The sequence below is a fragment of the Rhinoderma darwinii genome, chromosome 1 (assembly GCF_050947455.1).
Source record: "Rhinoderma darwinii isolate aRhiDar2 chromosome 1, aRhiDar2.hap1, whole genome shotgun sequence".
In the NCBI taxonomy this organism is placed as follows: Eukaryota; Metazoa; Chordata; class Amphibia; order Anura; family Rhinodermatidae; genus Rhinoderma; species Rhinoderma darwinii.
The window spans coordinates 567,304,094-567,327,880 of record NC_134687.1 but is presented as its reverse complement, the minus strand read 5'-3'; the positions used below and the strand labels follow the sequence as shown (position 1 = coordinate 567,327,880).

At 44.4% G+C, this 23,787-nt stretch overlaps 1 protein-coding gene across 8 annotated transcripts in view; it reads left to right on the top strand.

Annotated features, from left to right (window-relative positions):
• MAST4 (microtubule associated serine/threonine kinase family member 4) overlaps positions 1 to 23,787 on the top strand; it is a 554,832-nt gene that overhangs the window by 439,861 nt on the left and 91,184 nt on the right. For all 8 annotated transcript variants that reach the window (XM_075838910.1, XM_075838903.1, XM_075838894.1 and 5 more), the window contains 2 exons: positions 15,340 to 15,409; positions 17,190 to 17,268. In XM_075838910.1, the coding sequence (XP_075695025.1) occupies positions 15,340 to 15,409; positions 17,190 to 17,268 (149 nt within the window). The remainder of the gene's footprint in view (positions 1 to 15,339; positions 15,410 to 17,189; positions 17,269 to 23,787) is intronic.

The window sequence follows — 23,787 nt, the reverse complement described above, 5'->3', positions numbered from 1 at the left end:
CAAAACATCTCATGGTGTATTTTATAGAACAATAAATTAAGCCTATTTTTGGAGATCAGGCTGATGTCCATTTACTTCTTTGTAATATATGCACTGGATGGGTGAAAGCCGACCCATTGGAGTGTCTGTTGCATTCAAAAATTGATGAATTTGTGCTGTACCCGCCGCATCTTTTTCTTCGTGCCCTCCATGCTGACATTAACACTGCTGTCATTTTTTGGGCTGCCATGGTCACGTTTTGAGCATGGCACTTCATTGCATAGCAAAACAAGACCGGCAGGATACAAAAGAACCGTCAGCCCAGGAGCTTTGAAAGAAAAGTTTGTGACTATTATGTTACTGTTATTTTTAGTTGTATGCAGTCATTATTAAGGTTTTTCAGGTCATAAACCCTCTTATATATATACCAAATAACATGCAAATTTAAATCCCCACAGTACCACATCCAAGCCGGCGATAGATGGAAAGATCTGTCCACAATCCAACCAGTGTTCTGATAGTTTGTACTGCCAGGATGCCGACACTTATTTATTTATTTCAGTTACTTATATAGCGCCAACATATTACGCAGCATATTACGCAGCGCTGTACAGAGGTCCACTTTTTTACTGTCCCCATTGGGGCTCACAATCTAAATTCCCTATGGGTATGTTTTTGGGGTGTGGGAGGAAACCGGAGTACCCGGAGGAAACCCACGCAAACACAGGGAGAACATACAAACTCCATGCAGATGTTGTCCTTGGTTGGATTTGAACCCAGGACCCCAGTGCTGCAAGGCAATAGTGCTAACCACTGAGCCACCGTGGGGCATACATTTTAAGACCCTTACAATGATATGAAGGATTTTCCACATGCAAACTTGTTCCCAAATATCATTCCTTATCGTGCATTAGTGAAAATCTATTTTTTCTTGTAGAATAGGTGATAGAATTCTACGATTGGTGCAGTTATCAGTAATAGAGAACAACACTTGGGGGAGATTTACCAAGCAAAATGCACCAGAATTCTGTTTAACATTGCGCCCAAAAAAATGGCGTACATGGCATGCACCAAATTTATTATGTGTTTTTAGACACTTCTTTACTCTTCACTGGAAATGTTTGAAATGTGGCCTGAAAATGGGGCGTGACTAAGAGGAGTCCTAAAATGCGGCATATATCTACCAAAATTTTGGTGTAACGTATGCCAGTCATGCAGCGGCAAAAATAAGAAAAAAGTGGCTAACATATCTGGCAAGATGCGCCAAATTTATCATACATAATGCACCCCGGTGATAACTTTGGAGCACTTTCTGCCTGTCTGGTCTAGTTTTATCCTGTTTAACATTAAGACAGTATTAATAAATCCCTTACAAAAAAAAAATTCCCATTTAGCACAAATCTAATAAGTTATAATAATCACGATCATCGTTTTCAGTTTTAATTGTCACCATTACATCTGTGATCACGGTAAGGCCTCATACAATTGTCCGTGTCTCAATGTTACTGGGATAATTTTTTGTAGGTTGCTTCCTCTACTTAGGGGGCAGAGGTTGTAGTCGTACATGGGCCATGGTGCCTGAGAGGCTGCAAACAAACCTCATAGGAGAAAAGTAGTACTATAAACTTCTAGATAAACGTCTGCTGTTACATTCTGCACGGTTTTAATGCCCCACAGACCCATGTTAAATGCCTACCCAAGGCCACACGCTTACCCTTCGCCTAATATGATATGGTGAACGTGTTAGCTCTTGTAGCTCAGTCTACCATAGTATTGTATTACCCTGCACTCCTTATTTCCTCGGTTATATAATGCAAATCTTGCCTCGCTCACAACAGAATGGTCGTATAAAGTTACTGTGATGGAGATTCCTCTTCCATTTCCCATAAAATGCACCCCTCGTTCATCAATAATTATGATCCTGTCCCCCCGACCATATGTCTTTTATGAATGTTTTACTGCTAGGAAATGGAAAACTCTTAATAATGTTTCCATATAGATGTTTGTGTTTCATAGGCCAATGGAGCCTTTTTTTAGCTTTTGTTGTCAGTATGTTTTTTGTTTGATTTGTTTTTTCCTTTTTGCAAGAATCTAAAGAAATTAATTTTTTGTTGCAATTTTTAAGTAGGCGCTACTGAGTAGTTTGTTAGCCAGTCACAGTAAATAGGCATGTTATTATTTAAAAAAAAAATAAAAAAATTGTATCTAAAACTAGAATGGCTACCAGGAGAATAAAACAAATCTTTCCAAATCTCTACTTTAGGAATGCTTTTCTTCTACACATGGAAAATAGATTAATAGCAATGCTGTCTTATTAACTACGACTGTCAAGGCATACTTGGAGTTTTCGAGCCACAAGTTACGTAGAGATGTTTGTATGTAGTTGAGAAGTCTGTATATAAATAATTCCTTTTCGGGCTCAAGCCCCCTAGATCAACATAATAGAGTATATATGAGTACATCAAGTGTTCTGTTGTTGGTGTGTGATTCCATGAACCCTGGTTTTTAAAGCAAGCCGTAGACCGTTAAGATGTTATCCCATCAGAACAAGCCCTGTTTATATGCCATATTAAGGACATATGGACGTCCTAGTGAGGGGTTCCCCAGTTCAGGACCCTCTATATGAGCCGAACAGAGAGCCACATGGTAAGATCAGGTCCCATTCTAGCAGACCTAACTCTTCCATGAATTTACATAGTCGTATATTCATTTGAACGGCTGATTTGTAATGCTGCATTTCTACTGCGACTTCTTCTGTAGGGAAATCGAATGGTCAGACATGGCTTACCTCAGAGATCACCGCAGATCAACGGGAATTAGAGGAGCTGGACCCATGGAGATCAGCTGATCACTTGTCTGGCTTCTATTTAAAAAGAGGTTGTCTTTGTGAGAGAACCCCTTTTACATTTTTGTCTGATGTAAATGGGCCTAGCAGAAAGGGGGAAAAGGTATCTCGTACGGATCTTTTGTGTCCCGTGGAGATAAATCACAACAGAGGTGTCGGGGTGACCCTTACCCCCAATTCCACTGTGGAAAGGGCGTGTTAAAGGAATAGAGGATATCTGTCAACCAAATATCTATGGCTAGCTGTAGAATAAATACAATAGGTTCTCCTAACCCCATAGATCTACTGGAAAATGCTGTTGACAGTGCTGACTTCCCATCGGTCATCAGAAGCAGAGCACATGTCTATTTGCATCTTCTGCATCAGGGCTCATTCAGACGAGTGTGATTCTCGTCCGTGTGCTGTGCGTTGAAATAACGCTCAGCACACGGACCCATTGATTTCAATGGGGCTATTCACACATGCGTGAGTTTTCACACAGCAAGTGTCCATTGCGTGAAACTCACTGCATGTCCTATATTGGTGCGTTTTCACGCACCTAGTTGCCCATCGACGTCAATGGGTGCGTGAAAACCACGGACAGAACCCGGACGCACATCTGTGTGCTGTCCGTGTTTCACATTGAAATAAAAAATGGCTTGCGTGGACGTCCAAAGCATACTGATGCAAGAACGCAACGCACATGGAGAAAAAATGCTGCGTTTTTTTTACACGTGTAAATCTGTCACGCTCGTGTGAATGTAGCCTTAGATATGTATATGGTAATGGAGCTTCCTGGTATATGATACTTCCAAGGGGTTGATTGTGATGTCATTTGGAGTGTGATTGGCCACCTCTGACTATAAGGAATTACCACCATCTCATTTGCCAGCAGTTCACAATATCAATTATAATTAATCCTCTTATTCCCTTGGTGCTAATGTACATTCGACACATTGCAAACTCTTGGTTTTTTTCAGAGTAGACGGCTATTAAAAGAGCATTAATAATAAACGGAGTGAGATCAACATATGTCTTTTCAAAAAGATTTGCATTTCTTCCCTCTAAAGTGAAGATGTACTACTTTGCACATCTAATTACCAAACAATGAAACCGTTTAATTAATCTAGATATCCATTTCTTAACAATAACGACTTCCCAAATGAGGCACCCTGTGTGCGGCTGTGGTGGGAAGTGCTCGTTTCATATGCTGATTACCTATTCATTTCGCCACTTCTCCCCCAGGAAGATTGAGTTAATTACCTACCCACTGCCTTCCCGCCACTGAGTGTTTTTTTAGCGGGTCACAAATATTAACCGTAACTTCTGCAGTATATCGACGACATTATCGCACAACGGAAATCCTACAACAGCCAAGAAACCCCTGGGAACAGCAGGATTGAAGTAATAAGTGAGCTTTGCACATATGGGCTGGGAATTCACTGGCACCAGTTTTCATTTAAAAGTCTCTCAGGTATTAACTTGCAGATGGGCGGATAAATTCAGAGTTCAAAATGCTGGAAGATGAAGGTCACGTATTTTTTTCCTTTCTCTTATCTTACTTGCTCATCCTGTATATCTTGTGCACAGGGCTATGTGTGTGTAGATGTTTTGCGTTTTTTTTCCATTGATATACAGTATAAATTAAATAAAAAAATAATATACATATAATTACAAATAATACAATTTTATAAAAGCCACTTGCCATACATGCTTAATCATTTTATGAAATGGCAATAAAGTCCCAAAATCCATCGAAATGGAAAACAAGGCACCATAAATTTGGTGCAACTTATTAGACGTCACCTCATGGCTGCCGCACATATACACTGATATTTTTTTGCCGCATGTCCATAAAAAAAATTGCCATTTTTTTTCACCTCCTCGTACCCCATCTTGTAGTCCGTTTTTTAAGTAGTCTAGGTAAGCGTAAAAATTGTGTAAAATGCACAATAAATTTAGCTCACCATATATATACTCCACTTTTTCAGGGTAAGGGTATGTGCACACGAGGGCATTACGTCCGTAATTGACGGACGTATTTCGGCCGCAAGTACCAGACCGAACACAGTGCAGGGAGCCGGGCTCCTAGCATCATACTTATGTACGACGCTAGGAGTCCCTGCCTCGCTGCAGGACAACTGTCCCGTTCTGTAATCATGTTTTCAGTACGGGACAGTTGTCCTGCAGCGAGGCAGGGACTCCTATCGTCGTTCATATGTATGATGCTAGGAGCCCGGCTCCCTGCACTGTGTTCGGTCCGGTATTTGCGGCCGAAATACGTCCGTCAATTACGGACGTAATGCCCTCGTGTGCACATACCCTAAGTGGTGTGTTTTGCCTAGTAAATAACTTTTGCAAATACATTATTACGGTTATTGTTAATTTAAATGTGTCTATTAAAAACTTGTCAATTTAGGTTTTCGTGTTTTACTAACCATGTTTAGCGTGTCTGCCAGGAAAGCTTTACAAGGATGCGCTAAACGTGTCCATGGGGCTACATTGTCCTTTTGGCCTCTATCTGGCTGGTACACTTTTTTTTTTTTTCATGTATTGCTCTTCCATACAACTGAATCCTGTCAAATAAAATAGGATACTGTGCGGTCTTTAGTTTTTTTTAACATGGGAGCCTATGGGTGACATATGCCACTGCATGGTATATGTCACAGGCATTGGTTAAACAGATATGTCACACGCTTCATTACGATACTTGAAATAGATGCCATGATAGCCTATGGCTGATCGTTGAAACTGTTAGGGCATATGTCACAGACTCCATTTAACATATATGTTAGGAGTTTTTCTCGGCATAGACGCTAAACATAGGCTGAAAAACTTGATGTGAACAGGGCCTTATTCTCGGCTCTACATTTCAAATATGCACCAAAAATGTTGCCTAAAATAACAAATCGGTAAACCATAATCTTGCCCTTTATGATATTAACTCTTTTTGGCGCCATCGTTGTGAAATGAAGCCATGACTGAAAAACTATTCATTTGTTCTGAGACTTTCAAAATGTAAAGCCAAAATAGGGGAAAAAAAATAACAGTAATGAAAATAGTACAATAAAGTAATAAAATACAGTGCAGTAGACTAGGATATATGAAGTCACATAAAAACACTTCTAATAACAAAAACCTGATATACTATAAATATATATCTATCTCGACCCAAGGCATTTTGGTTTCCAATATTTAATTATGCTCAACTGATCCTCTGTGCTGGCAAATCCATAACCATAGTGATCTCTGCTTGTATCTGGTCCAACACTCCAGGAATACCTGATACACTATTATACCTAGTGCATGGCCTGAGGGGAAAGAGCAGGACTCAAATGCCAAACACCATAGATAGTCTTGAACTGCCCACTCCAGCCCCTCACTAGATATAATACTATTGTATATTAATTTTTCCTGGAGGGTTCCTTTAACCCCTTCCCGCCGGATCACGTATATAAACGTCATTAAAATCGGTGGCTTACCGCATTTTCACGTAAATATACGTCATGGAGATGAAGCTGGCTCAGGAGCTGAGCCAGCGACATCACCACCGGGTGACAGCTGTATGTTACAGCTGGCACCCTAAGGTATCGGCCAGGACCGGAGCTAGCCTCCGATCGGACCGATTAACCCCTCACATGCTGCGTTCAATAGAGATCGCAGCATGTGAGGAGTTTATAGCCACCGGCACCCCAGCAACGTGATCGCTGGGTTGCCGGTGGCTGCAAAGGCGATCGGAGGGCTAATGCTTACCTCCCGATCAGCCTGTAACGGAATCCTCTTATGCCCCGTCGTCGGCGGGGCCCAGGAGGCTTCCGGTAACATCGGCAAGATGGCGCCGGCTCAGCTTCCGGCTCAGAAGCTGAGCCGGCGTCATCAGCAGTGGGTGTCCGCTGTATGTTACAGCGGACACCCCGATCTATCGCCAGGAACCGGAGCTAGCTCCGATTCCTGGCATTAACCCCTTCGATGCAGCGATCCATTGTGATCGCTGCATCCTAGAGGTTTGTAGAAAATCGGCAGCCTTGCCATGCGATGGCAAGGCTGGCGACTGCTACCATGGCAACAGGAGCCCTAACAATGGACTCCTGTCTGCCATTACGTAAGCTGATTAGGCCCCGCCCAGAGGCGGAGCCTGATCGGCTTGCTGTCAGTGAACAACTGACAGTTCCAATACATTGCACTACATAGGTAGTGCAATGTATTAGAACATCAAACAAATAGTTGGACATTCAAGTCCCCTAGTGGGACTAAAGAAAAGTGTAAAAAAAAGTGTAAAAAAAGTAAAAATAAAAGTTGGAAAACATACAATAAAAGTTTCAAATAATAACACAAAACACAATCGCCCTTTTTCCCTTATAAGTCATTTATTATTGAAAAAAATAATAAAGCCATACATATTTGGTATCGCTGCGACCGTAACGACCTGAACTATAAAATTATTATGTTATTTATCCAGCGCAGTGAACGCCGTAAAAAAAAACCTCAAAAACACTGCCATAATTACTGTTTTTTTGGTCACTGTCTTCCAAAAATTGAAATAAAAAGTGATCAAAAAGTCGCATGTATCCAAAAATGGTACCGATAAAATCTATACTTCACCTCGCAAAAAAAAACAAGCCCTCACACAGCTCCATCGATGAGAAAATGTAAAAGTTATGGCTCTCACAACTTGGCGACAGAAAAAATACATTCTCTTTCCAAAAGTAATTTTATTGTGCAAAAAGTTATAAAAAAGTTCTATAAATTTGGTATCGCCGGAATCGTACTGACCCGCAGAATAAAGGTAACATGTAGTTTATAACGTACGGTGAACGGTGTATATAAAAAAAAAAGTGGCACAAGCTAGGCATGACATTTGACACTGAATTGGCATATCTAGGGAAACTATTTAATTTGTACCTTCCGCAGCGCAATCATTTATGGAAAAGATACGTGGGGTGAATATGCTCACTACACCTCTTAATAAATGCCTTGAGGGGTGCAGTTTCCAAAATGGGGTCACTTCTCAGGGGTTTCTTTTATTATTTCACATCAAAGCCTCTGCAATTGTGAACCAATACTTTATAAGTCGCCAAATTAGGCCTCAATTTTACATGGTACTCTTTCACTCCTGAGCCCTGTCGAATGTCCAGGCAAAAGATTAGGGCCACATGTAGGGTGATTCTAAAACAGGGAAACACCGCATAATAATTGAGAGCTGTCTTGTTATGGTGGCACAAGCTGGGCACCACATATTGGCGTATCTAAGGAAAAATTCCCATTTTCATTCTCCCACATCGTGTGCACACGAATTTCTGCAAAACACCTGTGGGGTTAACATGCTCACTACACCCCTAGGTGAATACCTTGAGGGTGTTGTTTCCAAAATGGGGTCACTTCTGGGGGGGATCCACTGTTTTGGTCCCACATGGACTTTGCAAATGCAACATAGCGACCAGAAACCAAATGCAGCAAAATCTGTACACCAAAAGCAAATGGCGCTCCTTCCCTTCTGAGCCCTGCCGTGTGCCCAAACAGCATTTTACGACCACGTGTGGGGTATTGCCGTACTCCAGAGAAGTTGCTTTACAAGCGTTGGGGTTCTTTTTTTCCTTTATTTGTTGAGAAAATTAAAAATTTGGAGCTAAAGCTACGTCTTATTGAAGAAAAAGGATTTTTTTTATTTTCACTGCCCAATTCTAATAAAATCTATGAAACACCTGTGGGGGCAAAATGCTCACTACACCCCTAGATGGATTCCTCAAGGGGTGTCGTTTTCTCAATGGAGTCACTTTTTTGGTGTTTTCACTGTTTTGGTCCCTCAGGGGCTTTGCAAATGCGACATGGCCGCCGCAAACCATTCCTGCTAAATTTGAGCTCCAAAAGCCAAATGGCGCTCTTTCCCTTCTAAGCTCCGCCGTGTGTCCAAACATCCGTTTATTACCACATGTGAGGTATTGTTTTACTCGGGAGAAATTGCTTTACAAATGTTGTGGTGCTTTTTCTCCTTTAGTCCTCGTGGAAATTAGAAAAAATTAGCTAAACCTACATAATCTTTGAAAGAATGACGATTTTTATTTTCACGGCCTACTTCCAATAATTTCTGCAAAAAACCTGCGGGGTCAAAATTCTCACTATACCCCTAGATAATTTCCTCAAGGGGTGTAGTTTCCAAAATGGGGTCACTTTTGGTGGATTTCCACTGTTTTGGCACCGAAAGAGCCCTTGAAACCTGACATGGAGCCTAAAATATTTTCTAATAAAAAGGAGGCCCAAAATCCACTGGGTGCTCCTTTGCTTCTGAGGCCGGTGCTTCAGTCCATTACCACACTAGGGCCACATGTGGGATATTTCTAAAAACTGCAGAATCTGGGCAATAAATATTGAGTTGCGTTTCTCTGGTAAAAACTTCTGTGTTACAAAAAAAATAGAATAAAAATGAATTTCTGCAAAAAAAAATGAAATTTGAAAATTTCACCTCTACGTTGCTTTAATTCCTGTGAAACGTTTAAAGGGTTAAGAAACTTTCTAAATGCTGTTTTGAATACTTTGAGGGGTGAAGATTTTAAAATGGGGTGACTTTTTGGCGGTTTCTAATATATAAGGCCCTAAAAGCCGCTTCACAACTGAACTGGCCCCTGTAAAAATAGCCTTTTGAAATTTTCTTGAAAATGTGAGAAATTGCTGCTAAAGTTCTAAGCCTTGTGATGTCATAGAACAATAAAAGGATGTTCAAAAAACGATGCCAATCTAAAGTAGACATATGGGGGATGTTAATTAGCAACAATTTTGTGTGGTATAACTGCCTGTCTTACAAGCAGATACATTTACATTTAGAAAAATGCAAATTTTTGCAATTTTTCACCAAATTTTGGTGTTTTTCACTGGTAAATATTGAATTTATCGACCACATTTTTCCACTATCATAAAGTCCAATGTGTCACGAGAAAACAATCTCAGAATCACTTTGATAGGTAAAAGCGTTCCGGAGTTATTACCACATAAAGTGAAATATGTCAGATTTGAAAAAATGGGTCTGGTCCTGAAGGCCAAAATGAGCTTGGTCCTGAAGGGGTTAAGGTCCTCTTACAAAGCCTGACGTGAGCTGTGTAAACAAGTGCTGATCAACGAGACCGCTTTCACAAGGAGCTAGTATGGGAACGAGTGCTCGTTACTATGATCAAACCGGTCCTTGTACATACAGTAGTTGTAAAGGTATAAATAACAATCTTATGCTTGTAACCATTTTGGAAACAAGGAAATGTTAATAGGTGACTCAGGAAGATTGTGATATGTTATAAACCTTAAAGTGATTCTCTACTGTTTAACATCATGTTGTTTTTACGTCCAGCTATCTATGCCGATTTATTTCTTCATATGTTTTTGTTAATTTAGAGCTCTGTTTTTCTGAAACGAAAATCCTCTGACTAGACATTTGTTAAATAATAAAATTTTTGCTGCCTATAACCTCCACTAGGGGGAGATTACTGAATACTGTTTCAGTATTGAGTTCAATGTATAAATAATATGCGGTAAGCTCCCTCTAGTGGTAGCTGCAGGTCTAGAAAGTGGATTTGGTGCACATTCACTTTTAAAGGAAATGAGGGGAGTGCCACATTTGCAAAGTATACTAATCCACCATTACTTTGGTCTAGCTCGTGCCATAAATGACTATAACATTTTGTGTGTGGGACATACCATACACATCACTAGTTTTCTTGGTGGTGTTTATTTGCTGTGGCATCATGCTGTGTAACATCCATGTAATTTTTTTTTTATTGTATTACATTTTTTTCATTCACTTAATTCCAGCAGGGATCTAGTCGGTAACGTCCTCAGTATGAGGGCAGATACAGACGGACGTTGCGTTTTTGCACGCGCAAACAACGCGCCGTTTTGCGCGCGCAAAAACCATTTGACAGCTGCGTGTGTCATCCGTGTATGATGCGCGTCTGCGTGATTTTCGCGCAGCCGCCATCATAGAGATGAGGCTAGTCGACGCCCGTCACTGTCCAAGGTGCTGAAAGAGCTAACTCTTTCAGCACCCTCGACAGTGAATGCCGAACACAATATCGAAAAACCTGTTGAAAAAAAAGAAAAAGTTCGTACTTACCGAGAACTTCCCGGCCGTTGCCTTGGTGACGCGCCTCTCGACATCGTGCCCCACCTCCCTGGATGACGCGCCAGTCCATGTGACCGCTGCAGCCTGTGATTGGCTGGAGCTGTCACTTGGACTGAATTGTCATCCCGGGAGGTCAGACTGGAGGAAGAAGCCGGGAGTTATGGGTAAGTCAGAACTTCGTTTTTTTTTCTACAGGTTCATGTATAATGGGATCGGAAGTCACTGTCCATGGTGCTGAAACAGTTTAACTCTTTCAGCACCATGGACAGTGACTATCTCCTGACGTCGCATACCGATAATTTTTTTGCCGGGTTCGGCCAAAACGAGTTCGGCCGAACACGGTGAAGTTCGGTTCGCTTGTCCGGCTTCCCTCATCGCAAAGACAAACCGTTTGGATGTTCGGAAACAGAAAAGCACGTGGTGCTTTTCTGTTTACATTCATCCTTTTGACTGCTGGTGCGCTGTTTCAGTCGGTTCGCACGGAAGTGCTTCCGTGCAACCTGCGTGGTTTTCACGCACCCATTGACTTCAATGGGTGCGTGATGTGCGAAATACGCAGAGTTATTGAACCTGTCGCGCTTTTTGCGCAGCAGACAAACGCTGCACAAAAAGCACGGACTGTCTGTACTGCCCCATAGACTTGTATTGGTCCATGCGTGCTGCGGGAAAACCACGCGGCCCGCACGGACCGAATACACGCTCGTGTGAATCCCCACTGACAACTCACTGGATTCTGTTCATCCGTTCACAATTCTGTGTCTTTACAATGTCACAGCACAAATACACATCGTTCTGCTTATAACATGGTAATAAATAGATGTATGACTGTAAATAAATACTGCAGTATCCGGGATCTATATGGGTAAACCACTGCTAAGCTATTGAGTTGTTTTTTTTTTTGTTTTTTTAGTCATTCCCTTTCCCTTTAAGCATGTCACGTATATGGGCCTGTCGTCTAGTTTGAAGTACATGTATGGTATGAGTCCTCTGTACTTGAGAATGATGTCCGCAGTCAAGCATGATGTGTTACAAAAGCCTGTGATGAGTCATTAGTGTGTTGGGTGCAGGGTCGCCAACTGTCCGTAAATTCAGGAACCGTCTGCAAAAACAAGGGACTTGTGTCCTTAATGAAAACAATGACATGTCCATGATGTTTTTGAAGCTGGAGAAGCTTGTGAAGGTTTTTATGATTGTAATTATTATCAATACAGTTCATGGTAAATGCTGTTAATTTTCTCATATTAGTATCTGAACTATAGACCTATATTACTTATCTTAATTATTTATTTTTGGGTTTCTAGTTTTTCTTTCCTATGATAACCAGTGGCATACGGAAGAGAGAGTATCAAAAAATGATCATGCTAGACAGCTATCGATGTATACCACAATCCATATAATAGTCCAATGCATATTAATGCAATATATCTTTATTGAATCAAAATAGAAAATTTGGACAGCAACTGTCTCCGTAAAAAAACAATTAAAATGCATAAAAACCAAACTGAGGTGGTGTGGGAGGATCAAGGTCTAGATCAGGGGTCTCAAATTCGGCCGGGTAAGTGGGCCGCATATAGAAAAAATGTGAAGTGGTCGGGCCGCATTACTTTCAAATTTGATACAATACAAAATTATTGTTAATCAATTAGTTATTTGAACTACTATAACACTATATTACTATAATACTACATTACTATAATAATAATAATACTACATTACTATAATAATAGCGCTAGTTTTAAAAGTTTTCCAGTTTAAGTGTCGCTAAATGCAGTCCGGCGGCTCAGTTAGCACACATGTCAAGATTGGGCAGCCCCTTTTTAGATAGTTCCGCAGTGCCCTCGGTGGGTGCTGCCGCAGTACCCTCGGTGGGTGCTGCCGCAGTGCCCTCGGTGGATGCTGCCGCAGTGCCCTCGGTGGATGCTGCCGCAGTGCCCTCGGTGGATGCTGCCGCAGTGCCCTCGGTGGATGCTGCCGCAGTGCCCTCGGTGGATGCTGCCGCAGTGCCCTCGGTGGATGCTGCCGCAGTGCCCTCGGTGGATGCTGCCGCAGTGCCCTCGGTGGATGCTGCCGCAGCAGTGCCCTCGGTAGATGCTGCCGCAGCAGTGCCCTCGGTAGATGCTGCCGCAGCAGTGCCCTCGGTAGATGCTGCCGCAGCAGTGCCCTCTGTAGATGCTGCCGCAGCAGTGCCCTCTGTAGATGCTGCCGCAGCAGTGCCCTCTGTAGATGCTGCCGCAGCAGTGCCCTCTGTAGATGCTGCCACAGCAGTGCCCTCTGTAGATGCTGCCACAGCAGTGCCCTCTTTAGATGCTGCCACAGCAGTGCCCTCTGTAGATGCTGCCACAGCAGTGCCCTCTGTAGATGCTGCCACAGCAGTGCCCTCTGTAGATGCTGCCACAGCAGTGCCCTCTGTAGATGCTGCCACAGCAGTGCCCTCTGTAGATGCTGCCACAGCAGTGCCCTCTGTAGATGCTGCCACAGCAGTGCCCTCTGTAGATGCTGCCACAGCAGTGCCCTCTGTAGATGCTGCCACAGCAGTGCCCTCTGTAGATGCTGCCACAGCAGTGCCCTCTGTAGATGCTGCCACAGCAGTGCCCTCTGTAGATGCTGCCACAGCAGTGCCCTCTGTAGATGCTGCCACAGCAGTGCCCTCTGTAGATGCTGCCACAGTAGTGCCCTCCGCAGATGTTACCACAGTGATGTCAGGTGCTTGCCCAGAGCTGGAGTCCCGGAGCAGAGCCACTTCTGGCACTCTGCCTGGGATTCCAGCTCTGCTCCTTAGATCACTGTCCATATATGGACAGAGATATCAGGGGCAACCCCAGAGATGGAGTCCCGGGCAGAGCGCTAGTAGGCTCTTCCTGGGACTCCAGCTGTGCTCCTGACATCACTGGGACTCCTGCTCTGGGGAAGCCCCTGACATCATTGTCGATGTATGGACAGCGATGTCAGAGGCTTCCCCAGAGTCCCGGAGAAGAGCCGATAATAGCGCTCTGCCCGGGACTCCGCTCTGAGGAACACACTGTCCATATATGGGCAGCGATGTCAGGGAATTCCACAGAGTCCCGGAGCAGAGCCTGTACTAGCGCTCTGCCCGGGACTCCGGCTCTGGGGAAGCCCCAGACATCGCTGTTCATATGTGGACAGCGATGTCAGGGAATTCCAGAGTCTCGGAGCAGAGCCGATACTAGCGGCTCTGTGTCCCGCGGGCTGCAGATGACAGCCCCAGGGGCCGCATGCGGGCCGCGTGCTTGAGACCCCTGGTCTAGATGGACATAGGTTCCATAAATGCAAACTACATATGCTAAGAGGTCAAAAGTACCACAACTATACAGCCCAAATACCCTAGTGGATGAATATATAGATACAGTCTCAGCCCTAAGGCCCCATTCACACGAATGTGCTTTTGCGGCTGCAATTCCCCCAAAAATCCATGGGAGAATTGCGGCCACATTCATCTCTATGGGGCCATGCACACGACTGTAGTTTTTACGGTCGGTGCATGGCCCGGGAGCTTGCACCGCAGAAAGAACGGACATGTATTATTACGGCCGTCTTCTGCGGTCCGGGCTCATTGAAAATAATTTGTGCCTTACTTAGGCCTCATGCACACAACCGTAGTCATGTGCATGGCCCGCGATTTGCGGGCGGCTTGCGGCTGACAGTCCGCAGCCGGCCGACCCGAATATCACGGCCAATCACATGACTACGGTTGTGTGCATGAGGCCTAAGTAAGGCACAAAAAGCACCAGCTTATATATAAATGACAGTATGAACAATTCAATTAATAAGGCCCCATGCACACGACCGTGCCCGCAATCACGGCACGCGATTGCGGGCACGGCCGGCCGCTGACTGACAAAGTATGAGAGCACGGCCCGCAAAATGCGAAAGAACGGACATGTTCCATAATTCCCGGAACATTTCCACGGCACGGACACCCTTCCGTAGTGCTACGGAAAGGTGTCAGTGTTCAATGAAAGTGAATGGCTCCGTTTTTGCGGACAGCAATTGCGGTCCGCAAAAACTGAGGTTTTTTACGGTCGTGTGCATGGGGCCTTACCAAACCATTCGTTATATCCTAATGGCGCCTACACAGGCACATATTGTTGCCAATACAACTACTGATCCATAGTAGGACACGTTCGAAAAACATCTCTAAGGACCACCATCTCAGAACCCCGAGGCGCGTTTTACCGTCTGCTTTCTCAGTCTTTAAGATCAAAATGTGACCCGAATCGTTTTCTTCCATAGGTTACTCTGTTTCGTTAACCTTACTAGAATACAATGTCGATGTTTTATGAGAGAATGTAACATTTATCTTTTATTTTTAAATGTGTTTTTTTACATGAATAGTTCTACTGTACCTGTTACGTAGTCAGATCTCTCTATATTGTACTTACATGTTTTCATTTCTCTCCCCCATTCCCTATAGGAAGCAGCCCACAAGACAGCCCGAGGAACTTCTCCCCCAGCGCATCAGCTCATTTTTCATTTGCACGAAGGTAGAGACTTAGTCCCAAAGTACACGGGGCACCATTTTTCTTCCACTCGAGCCTAATTAGCATCCTAATCCTGTCTAATTGCTTTCTAATGTTTTGTGGCTAGGAAATAACACATTATTCATGATTATTAATCTGCATGCATGGTTTATTGTGCACATTCTCACAGTAGGTGCTGTTTTTAAATAAACACTTCATGTCAATCCATTTATATTGCCCATTCTTTTAACCGAGACACTTTACCTTATCATTGTGCTGCTCCTGCTGCTGCTGCATACAATAGTATAACATTCTGGTAATTTGATTCTTGGATGTAAGGGCTCATTCACACGAGCGTGAATAATGTCCGTGTGCTGCGCATGGAAATCACGCGCAGCACACAGACCCATTGACTTGAATAGGGCCGTTCACACATGCGTGAGGTTTTCACACTACGAGAGTCCGCTGCGTGAAACTCGCTGGATGTCCTATATTGATGCGTTTTCATGAACCTACGCGCCCATTGAAGTCAATGGGTGTGTGAAAAACACGTATCGCACACGGATGCATGTCCGTGTGCGGTTTGTGATTTGCTTATCAATTCAACTGAAAATAATTTAAAAAAAAAGATGTGCCTTGCAAGTGAGTGAAAAACGCATGCCACTCGCAAAGCACACTGATGCATAACGCAACACACACGGACCATGTGACTGAGGCCTAAGGCTGTAGACCTTGTCACAAGATCATCTTTAGACATAGATCATTTAAGGTGAGATTTATATTTAAACATTTTCCAAATTATATGTATTCCAGTATATTATATACAATTATAGAATTTACATTTTTAATTTCGTATCAAATGCTTTATTTTTAGCAATAAACCAAATGGACTAGTACGAACTGAGTTTTCTTCATTTAGAATTTATGCACGTGCCCATATTCAGGATACATATCATGCAGATCCCTAGTACGGAGTCCTAACCTGCTATAGGTACATACTATACCTCCCAATTTCACACACAGGATTTTTCTCATGGATTCCATGAGTATGATTGGAGGGATTTCTTCTAGGAGATGAAACCGTGCCTTAGGGCACCACACACTGGTACATGTACTGCAATATAGATCTGTACTGTGGACCCAAGATACACATATATATTATGAGCTTCAGTTTGGATTTGGAAAATGTTAGATAATATGAATACTGTTTTATTCTCATTTGGGCACTCATTACCCAATTTTTAAGGAGTTCGTGCAGCTTACAGTCAATATGACAATTTCATACCAAGTCAAACCCATCCTTCCCAAACAGGGGACCCAGTCAAGCCGTGAAGGTCAACGCAACTCATTATGTTCCACAAATTAACTCCATCAGAGTCCTGCAGATCCCACTCAACTAGAAGCGGGACAAGGGGAGGATATCCACAAACACATGTAGGGCTTGTGTACCTGGCTTTATGGTTGTCTTGTTTTTTTGCAAAATGGTTACACAAGAAACACAGACTACACCTGCGGCCATGTGAACAAGCCTGAGATGTGCAGGATCAATAATAAGTCACGGTTGCAGCCAAAATGTATATTCCCAGCAGTAAATTCCATTCTATTATATTAGGTAATTGCTGTGTCAGAATAATTGGGATTTTAATACAGTTGTTTGGTTTAAGTTCTTAGGAGTACGTGTAAATACTGAAGTGATTGATAGTGTGTTGGCAGCTAGAAGGACCAGTGCATAAAATATATGTCCAGAGCCGGAGGTTATTGCATAGCAAGCCTTGATTATTACATTGTTTCTATTGAACAACAGGACAGATGGACGCCGTTGGTCTTTGGCATCTCTGCCCTCATCTGGGTATGGAACGAATACACCAAGCTCCACTGTATCTGTAAGTTCTTTTCTTTTTTATTATTCTGCGTTCTTTATTTTTATAATTATTTTAACATTTGGCAGACTGAATTTTTAAAGGGGGTAAATAATGTGTTTTGTATGCTCTAACGTTCTAACTTGACTTGATTCCCATGTAGAAAAAAAAATTGTTTTAAGGCTTTGCATAGCAGTTTTTAACGGTCTCCTAATGTATCTAGTTCACACTGTATATTTGTCATGCCACATAGCAATTATATGATATGTTTTTTTTAGATTGTTTATCATTTACATTGGCGGTCTTGGTTTCTGGTGGAGTTTCCAGTATTTAAACTGCTATAAACTGTTATATATACAGAACCGATAAAAACACAGGGACATATACAAAAACACCGAAAAAGGCCATACTTACAAATGGACACAGCCAGGCCAGAAATGCTGATGAAAGGGCGAGCAGGTGCTTTAAATAATAATAGCCACTCCCACTGGTCTTGAGGGGAGTGGTGTGTGGTGCATGGGATGTGTAGTAAGAAATAATGAATGGTGTGTGTGCAAGTGTAATACTATAAGTGAAATATAGGGGGCAGTAATAAATGAAGTGCCTCAATAGAAATAAATGGATAATGGGGTGCAAGTGAGTGAAACATGGAGGGATAGTGTGTACGTCATGAGGCACAACGTGTATAGCCAGGTAGAAGCCTATTTGAGATGCCTTGATAATTCATAGAGCGGGCTACCCTGCTTGCTATGCCAAACAACAACACACCATGCTCTCCCAGCATCAAAGACCCGGCTGTGTCCAAGAGAAGCGAATATACATAATAATGAAAAATACCTGGGGTATTGGTAATCATTTTGGCCAAAAGGACGCAAGCTCGCAATCCACGACAAGGATCCCCAGACTTGCGAGTCCCTAAATCCTAAACTGGAACAGAACGTTCCTGATGCACAAACAGAACCGATAAAAACACAGGGACATATACAAAAACACCGAAAAAGGCCATACTTACAAATGGACACAGCCAGGCCAGAAATGCTGATGAAAGGGCGAGCAGGTGCTTTAAATAATAATAGCCACTCCCACTGGTCTTGAGGGGAGTGGTGTGTGGTGCATGGGATGTGTAGTAAGAAATAATAATTTTTTTTTTATTTATTTTTTTTAAACTGTTCTATATCTATGACACTAGTGTGAACAGTACCTTATCTGTAAGTGTTTTATGTAAAGTACCACAGAATATAATGGGACAATATACATTAATGATGATTGATAATAGGGAAGCAGTTTGTGTTTGCAACTGAACTTCTATATAGTTTTTGTATGGAGTCAATATACACATAATGTCTATACATTAATCGCATTATCGGAGCTCGGTATCGGGCAAACGAGCCTTCACAGAACACGATAATTGCCCTGTGTAAACACGGCAACGATCAGCCGATAAACGAGCAAATGCTTGTTCATCTTCTAATTGAATAGATTTAAATGCAGAAATTCTTAGAGTTAATCTCCCTGTGTCTCGTTGAACGGCGCTAGTTTAGACGGCCTACGTTCGACCGTGTAATCCCACCTTTACTGTGGTGATCCATGCACCTGAATCCTCTACCCCTCTCATGTGCAGTGGGTATGTTCACTTTTTCATTGCTGACCTCGTATCATTTAGATGCAGTCTTTCGCTTTTACGTGCCATGAATATGGTTGAGGAGTTTCTGACTTTCATCAGCCGTGTATATTGTGTATTTTCCCCGTTGCTGAACAGCCACTCCTTTCCTGTCTGTTATATGAATGATGGGCTCGGGTGCTCACTTGTTCGGGAACAGGAAAAGCAACAAGATCTGCATTTTAATCACCACGCCTCGTAATTGAGAATGTATTGGCTGCTGCTTCCAGCACTCACTGACTCCAGCGTCTATTCACAACTTTATCCCTCTGCCGCAAAAGCAGGACTCCATGTTACTTGCACAGAAAATGGCGCTCACTTGTCCTTCTAGACTGCGTGTTTATGTCCTCATTGATCATAGCTAGTTAACAGAGGGAGAATGAGAACGATACGCTTCCTTGTTTTAGACAATCATTCTTTTTTGCATTCTGAATAAAACATTACACCCTTGAGTTCATATACTGTATATGTTTTCGGTTACTTGAGCCTTGACAGTTCAGAGTAGCTACCAAGATAATTTGCTGTAAGATTGATAGGGTTGTTCAGGATTTTCAATTGATGGTCTATCCTTAGATTCAAGTAAGCAAAGCTGAGCAGCAATACCAGACACCGCCACAATCGTATATATGTCACTGTGCCTTGATGCCGATCACCGGGGTCGGACCCCCATCAATCATACATTGATAGCCTGTCCTAAGGGTCTTTTTACACATTTACACAGTCAGAATAAATTACCCCTAAAGAGTGCCGAAGATAAACCAAGTCGATCGGCGCTCATTTACCACATTTACATGTTGTAATTATCTTACTTTTTTTCGTAGAAGCGATTGTTCGTCCGTCCCCCCCCTCATACGTTTTACATTATTGTCGGCAGCACGTTCCCTGAGCAAATTTTCATTTGTTGTGTAATCACTTGACATGTTTACATGGGGCAATAATCGGACGATTTTCGCCCGTGTAAAAGCCATTTAGCCTCTGTTCTGGGTTTCAATATTTTTTTTATGGCAAGAATAGCGCAATCTGCCGCGCTATTCTTGCTGTGTAAAATACATAAATGGAAAACTGACAGAACATATTGTAACTCAATGTTGTCCTTCAGGATTTGTAGGTATTCCTTCACAAACACATTCAGCATAGCTGTCAAGGCTTGTCATAAACGCTAGTGATAAATCTATCTACGGTTATGGTATGTGATCTCCGATATATAAATGTGGGTCTGGGAAACATTAATATGTGTCCTTTTGAGGACGTCCTCTACGCAATTTCATACAATGATACAGTAGTTCTCCTACTACGTGGTTTTTGGCTGTTCATCCTGCTACTTTATGGAAAGGACTTAAGCATTTGCCTGTTGTCTTAGGGGATATATAGGATCATATTAGTGAACTGACGTAGTTACAGCAATAATTCTATGAACCATGCTGGAAAACATAATTTTTCTGGTATATAATTATATATCCACAGCTGGAGTATGGCATTTGGCGATTGCTGGTGTGGTGTGAGATCATTCTGCTGTTTTTAAAAACTTAAAGAGAATATGTCATCAGAAAATGACCTATTGCCTAAATCAAGTTTTTATGTGAAACAAAATTTTTAAGAATTTTTGGTATTTCTAATAAAAAATTATGCTAAAATCTTGCAGTTCTCACTTTGGCCACTGATCCTCACAATAGACTGACACTTCCTGTTCTGTAGAGATCACATCTCAGCAGCCATCTTATTATCATCACAGGCATGATTGCAATGACAGGTAAGGCTTAGTTCACATCTGCGTCAGGGTTCTGGTGTTTCATCTGAGCTTTCCGTCAGAACGGAACCCTGACTGAAACAAACCGGAAACCATCGGTTTCCATTTGCATCACCATTGATATCAATGGTGACGGATCCAGTGCAAATGGTTTCCGTTTGTCTCAGTTGTGCAAGGGTTTTGACTGAGTGAATAGTGTAGTCGACTACCGTATTCATACCGTCAAAACGACTTAACCCTTGCAGAACAGAAGAGGCTGGACGCAGCCTGCAGGGCTTAAGGGGAAGCCTCCATGACCTCCCTGGTAGGGAAAGGGTTAATAGGTAAGGGAGAGTTGGAGGGAGAGTGAGGGGGAGGGATAAGGAGGAGTCAGGGGGCCGTTGCTGGGCTTCCCGCTGTTTTTCGGCATTGAGCCGGAAGCAGCGGGAGAAGTAACACAGGGAGAGACAAGCTCCCCGTTGCCGCGCTCACTCAGTATGGCAGAGGCAGCGTTGTTAGAGCAGCTGCGTGCTGCTGCTGTGCACCACGGTCCCGGATGGCTGGAGGAGACCGTGGCTGCATTAGCAAGGATCCCGGACGCCGTGTTGCCACGTCAGGCACGGCGTTCGGGGTCTGTTGCAGGAGACAGGCTCCCCTCCCCCGGCCCCCTTCCTAGCATGGCGGCGGGGGGGGAGTCGACAACAACTGCTCCTGTCCGGAGCAGGCAGAGAGCGTTGCCGGGGGTGACGGCGATGCAGGCCGGGTCGACTCGTCCCTCCCGGCGGTCTCGACCTCCAGAGCGCCTCAGTCCTGAGGCGGTCCCGCGGACACGGCGTCGCAGAGGGAGCCCGATCACGGACGCTGCAGGCCAGGCAGCTGGGAGGACCGCCTCTTCCCAGGCCCTGCGTCCTGGCAGGAATCCCAAGCCGCGACGGGGTCCGACGGTATGCAGGGAGTCGCAGGCCGGGCTCCCTGTCACCCCTCCCCCATCGGATGGAAGATTCGGAGGACAAGGTACGGCCGCCCCGCCTGGTGATGTTCCGGCCAGGGGGCAGGCTTCTTCAGGATCATCGAGACGGACGCCTAGATCTACAGCGACGTCGAGGCAGCAGGTCCGGTCGGAAGTCTGGGTTCCAGCGGTCGGGCGGCAGGTTGCCGGCCCATCGGTCAGCGCTTCATCATCTCCGTTCCGAAGATGTCGGTGGGATGGCCAGTCGTCTGCGAGAGAGGAGCTGGAGGAAGGTGAACTGGACGCGTATCGTCGAGGTCAGGATGGTCCGGCTGACGGGAACACAGCGCCTGTGCAGCCCGGTGAGTGTATAACTCCATCATTGTCATATCCAGCGATTTTTATGTCGGGTGTCGGCGGGGGGGTTGCTAGCGTCGCATCGGTGGCCGGTAGTGGCGCGGGCGGGCGTGATGGCGCGGGTCTGGGAGATTTAGTGGGTTGCTTGAGAGAGCTGGTCGGGCGCCTAGATAGGGCGGTGGCGCCGGTAGTCACGGAAGTTTCCCCGGTGGTAGTTTGGGAGGGTCCCGGGGACGTGGGATTGTTACAAGAGCGGCCCGTGACGGCGGTTAGAGAGGCGGTCGCAGTGTCGGTACAGACCGAGGCGCAAAAAGATGGCGATCGGGTGCGTATTGATGATCGTGCTCGTGGGGAGGTGTATGTTTGTTTCGAAGGTCCGTTGGGGGCGCATTTAAAGCAGGAGGTGCGGGAGCGGATCTGGAAGGACGAATATGTTGAGATTTTTTCTCTCTTGCCGCTCGCTAAATTTAATTTAGATAAGAGCAAGCGGGACGAGAGTAAAAAGGACGAGGAGGAACGGCGGCGGTATAGGCTTATCCCGCAGATGTTCGTCAATTGGTCGCAGGCGTTCGCCATATTAGCCAGTGTGATAGGGGAAAAGGCGCCGGAAAATTGTTCGGCGTTGTTTTGTTATTTTGATGCCATTGGGGAGGCTCATAGGGCGTATGGGGGTCAGGCGTGGCTGCGATATGATGAGCAATTCCGTCAGCGGAAAGCGGTTCGGCCGGCGATTCGGTGGGACCAGAAGGATATTGCTCTCTGGTTACGGGTTACGGCTCCGGTTAGGCAGTCCTTTCCCGTGAGCGTCGGCCAAGGAGGCCAGTCTAGTCAGGTTGGACAAGGCGGCGGGGGAAAGGCGGGGTTTTGCTGGCAATTTAATGAAGGCCAGTGTAAGTTCGGGGCCACGTGCAAGTTCAAGCACGTGTGTTCCGAGTGTAATGGTGCATCACACGGGGCGGCAAAATGTATGCGTAAAAAGAGGTCAGGGAACCAGTCCTCCGCGGCTGGTCAAGGGGGTGTCACCGGTGAGGGTGGAAAAGATGGCCCCTTATCTAAATGAGTATCCGGATAGGGCGGCGGCTAAATTGCTTTACGAGGGGTTTTTGTGTGGGTTTTGTTATTCCTCGCCTCCTTATGAGGTGCCGGTTACGCGGAGAAATTTAAAATCGGCTTACTTGCATGCCAAGGTCGTGTCGGACAAATTGTTAAAAGAAGTTTCGTTGGGTCGCATGTCGGGGCCTTTTTGTTGATTCGCCAGTAAAAGATTTAGTTGTGTCCCCGTTGGGTATTGTTCCTAAGCGCGAGCCCGGAAAATTTCGTTTAATTCAACACTTATCGTATCCCAAGGGTTCGTCGGTAAAGGACGGGATAGATCACGAGTTGTGCTCCGTAGTTTATACCTCTTTCGATAAGGCGGTGGGTTTAGTGCGGGCTGCGGGTCCGGGCGCGCTGCTAGCAAAAACCGACATCGAGGCGGCGTTCAGGTTGTTGCCAGTTCATTCAGAAAGCCAACGGCTGTTGGGCTGTTTTTGGGAATGGGGCTTTTTACGTGGATCGGTGCCTTCCGATGGGGTGTTCCCTTTCTTGTGCATACTTCGAGGCGTTTAGTAGCTTCGTGGAGTGGGTAACGAGGGGAGTATCCGGGGTCGACTCGTTGATCCATTACTTAGATGATTTCTTGTGCGTGGGGCCGGGGGGTTCGCCGGTTTGCGGTAATTTGCTTTATGCACTACAGAAGGTGGCAAGGGATTTTGGGATCCCTTTGGCGCCAGAAAAAACGGAGGGCCCAGTAGCGACGATTTGTTTTTTGGGAATTGAAATAGATTCGGTGGCAATGGAGTGTCGTCTCCC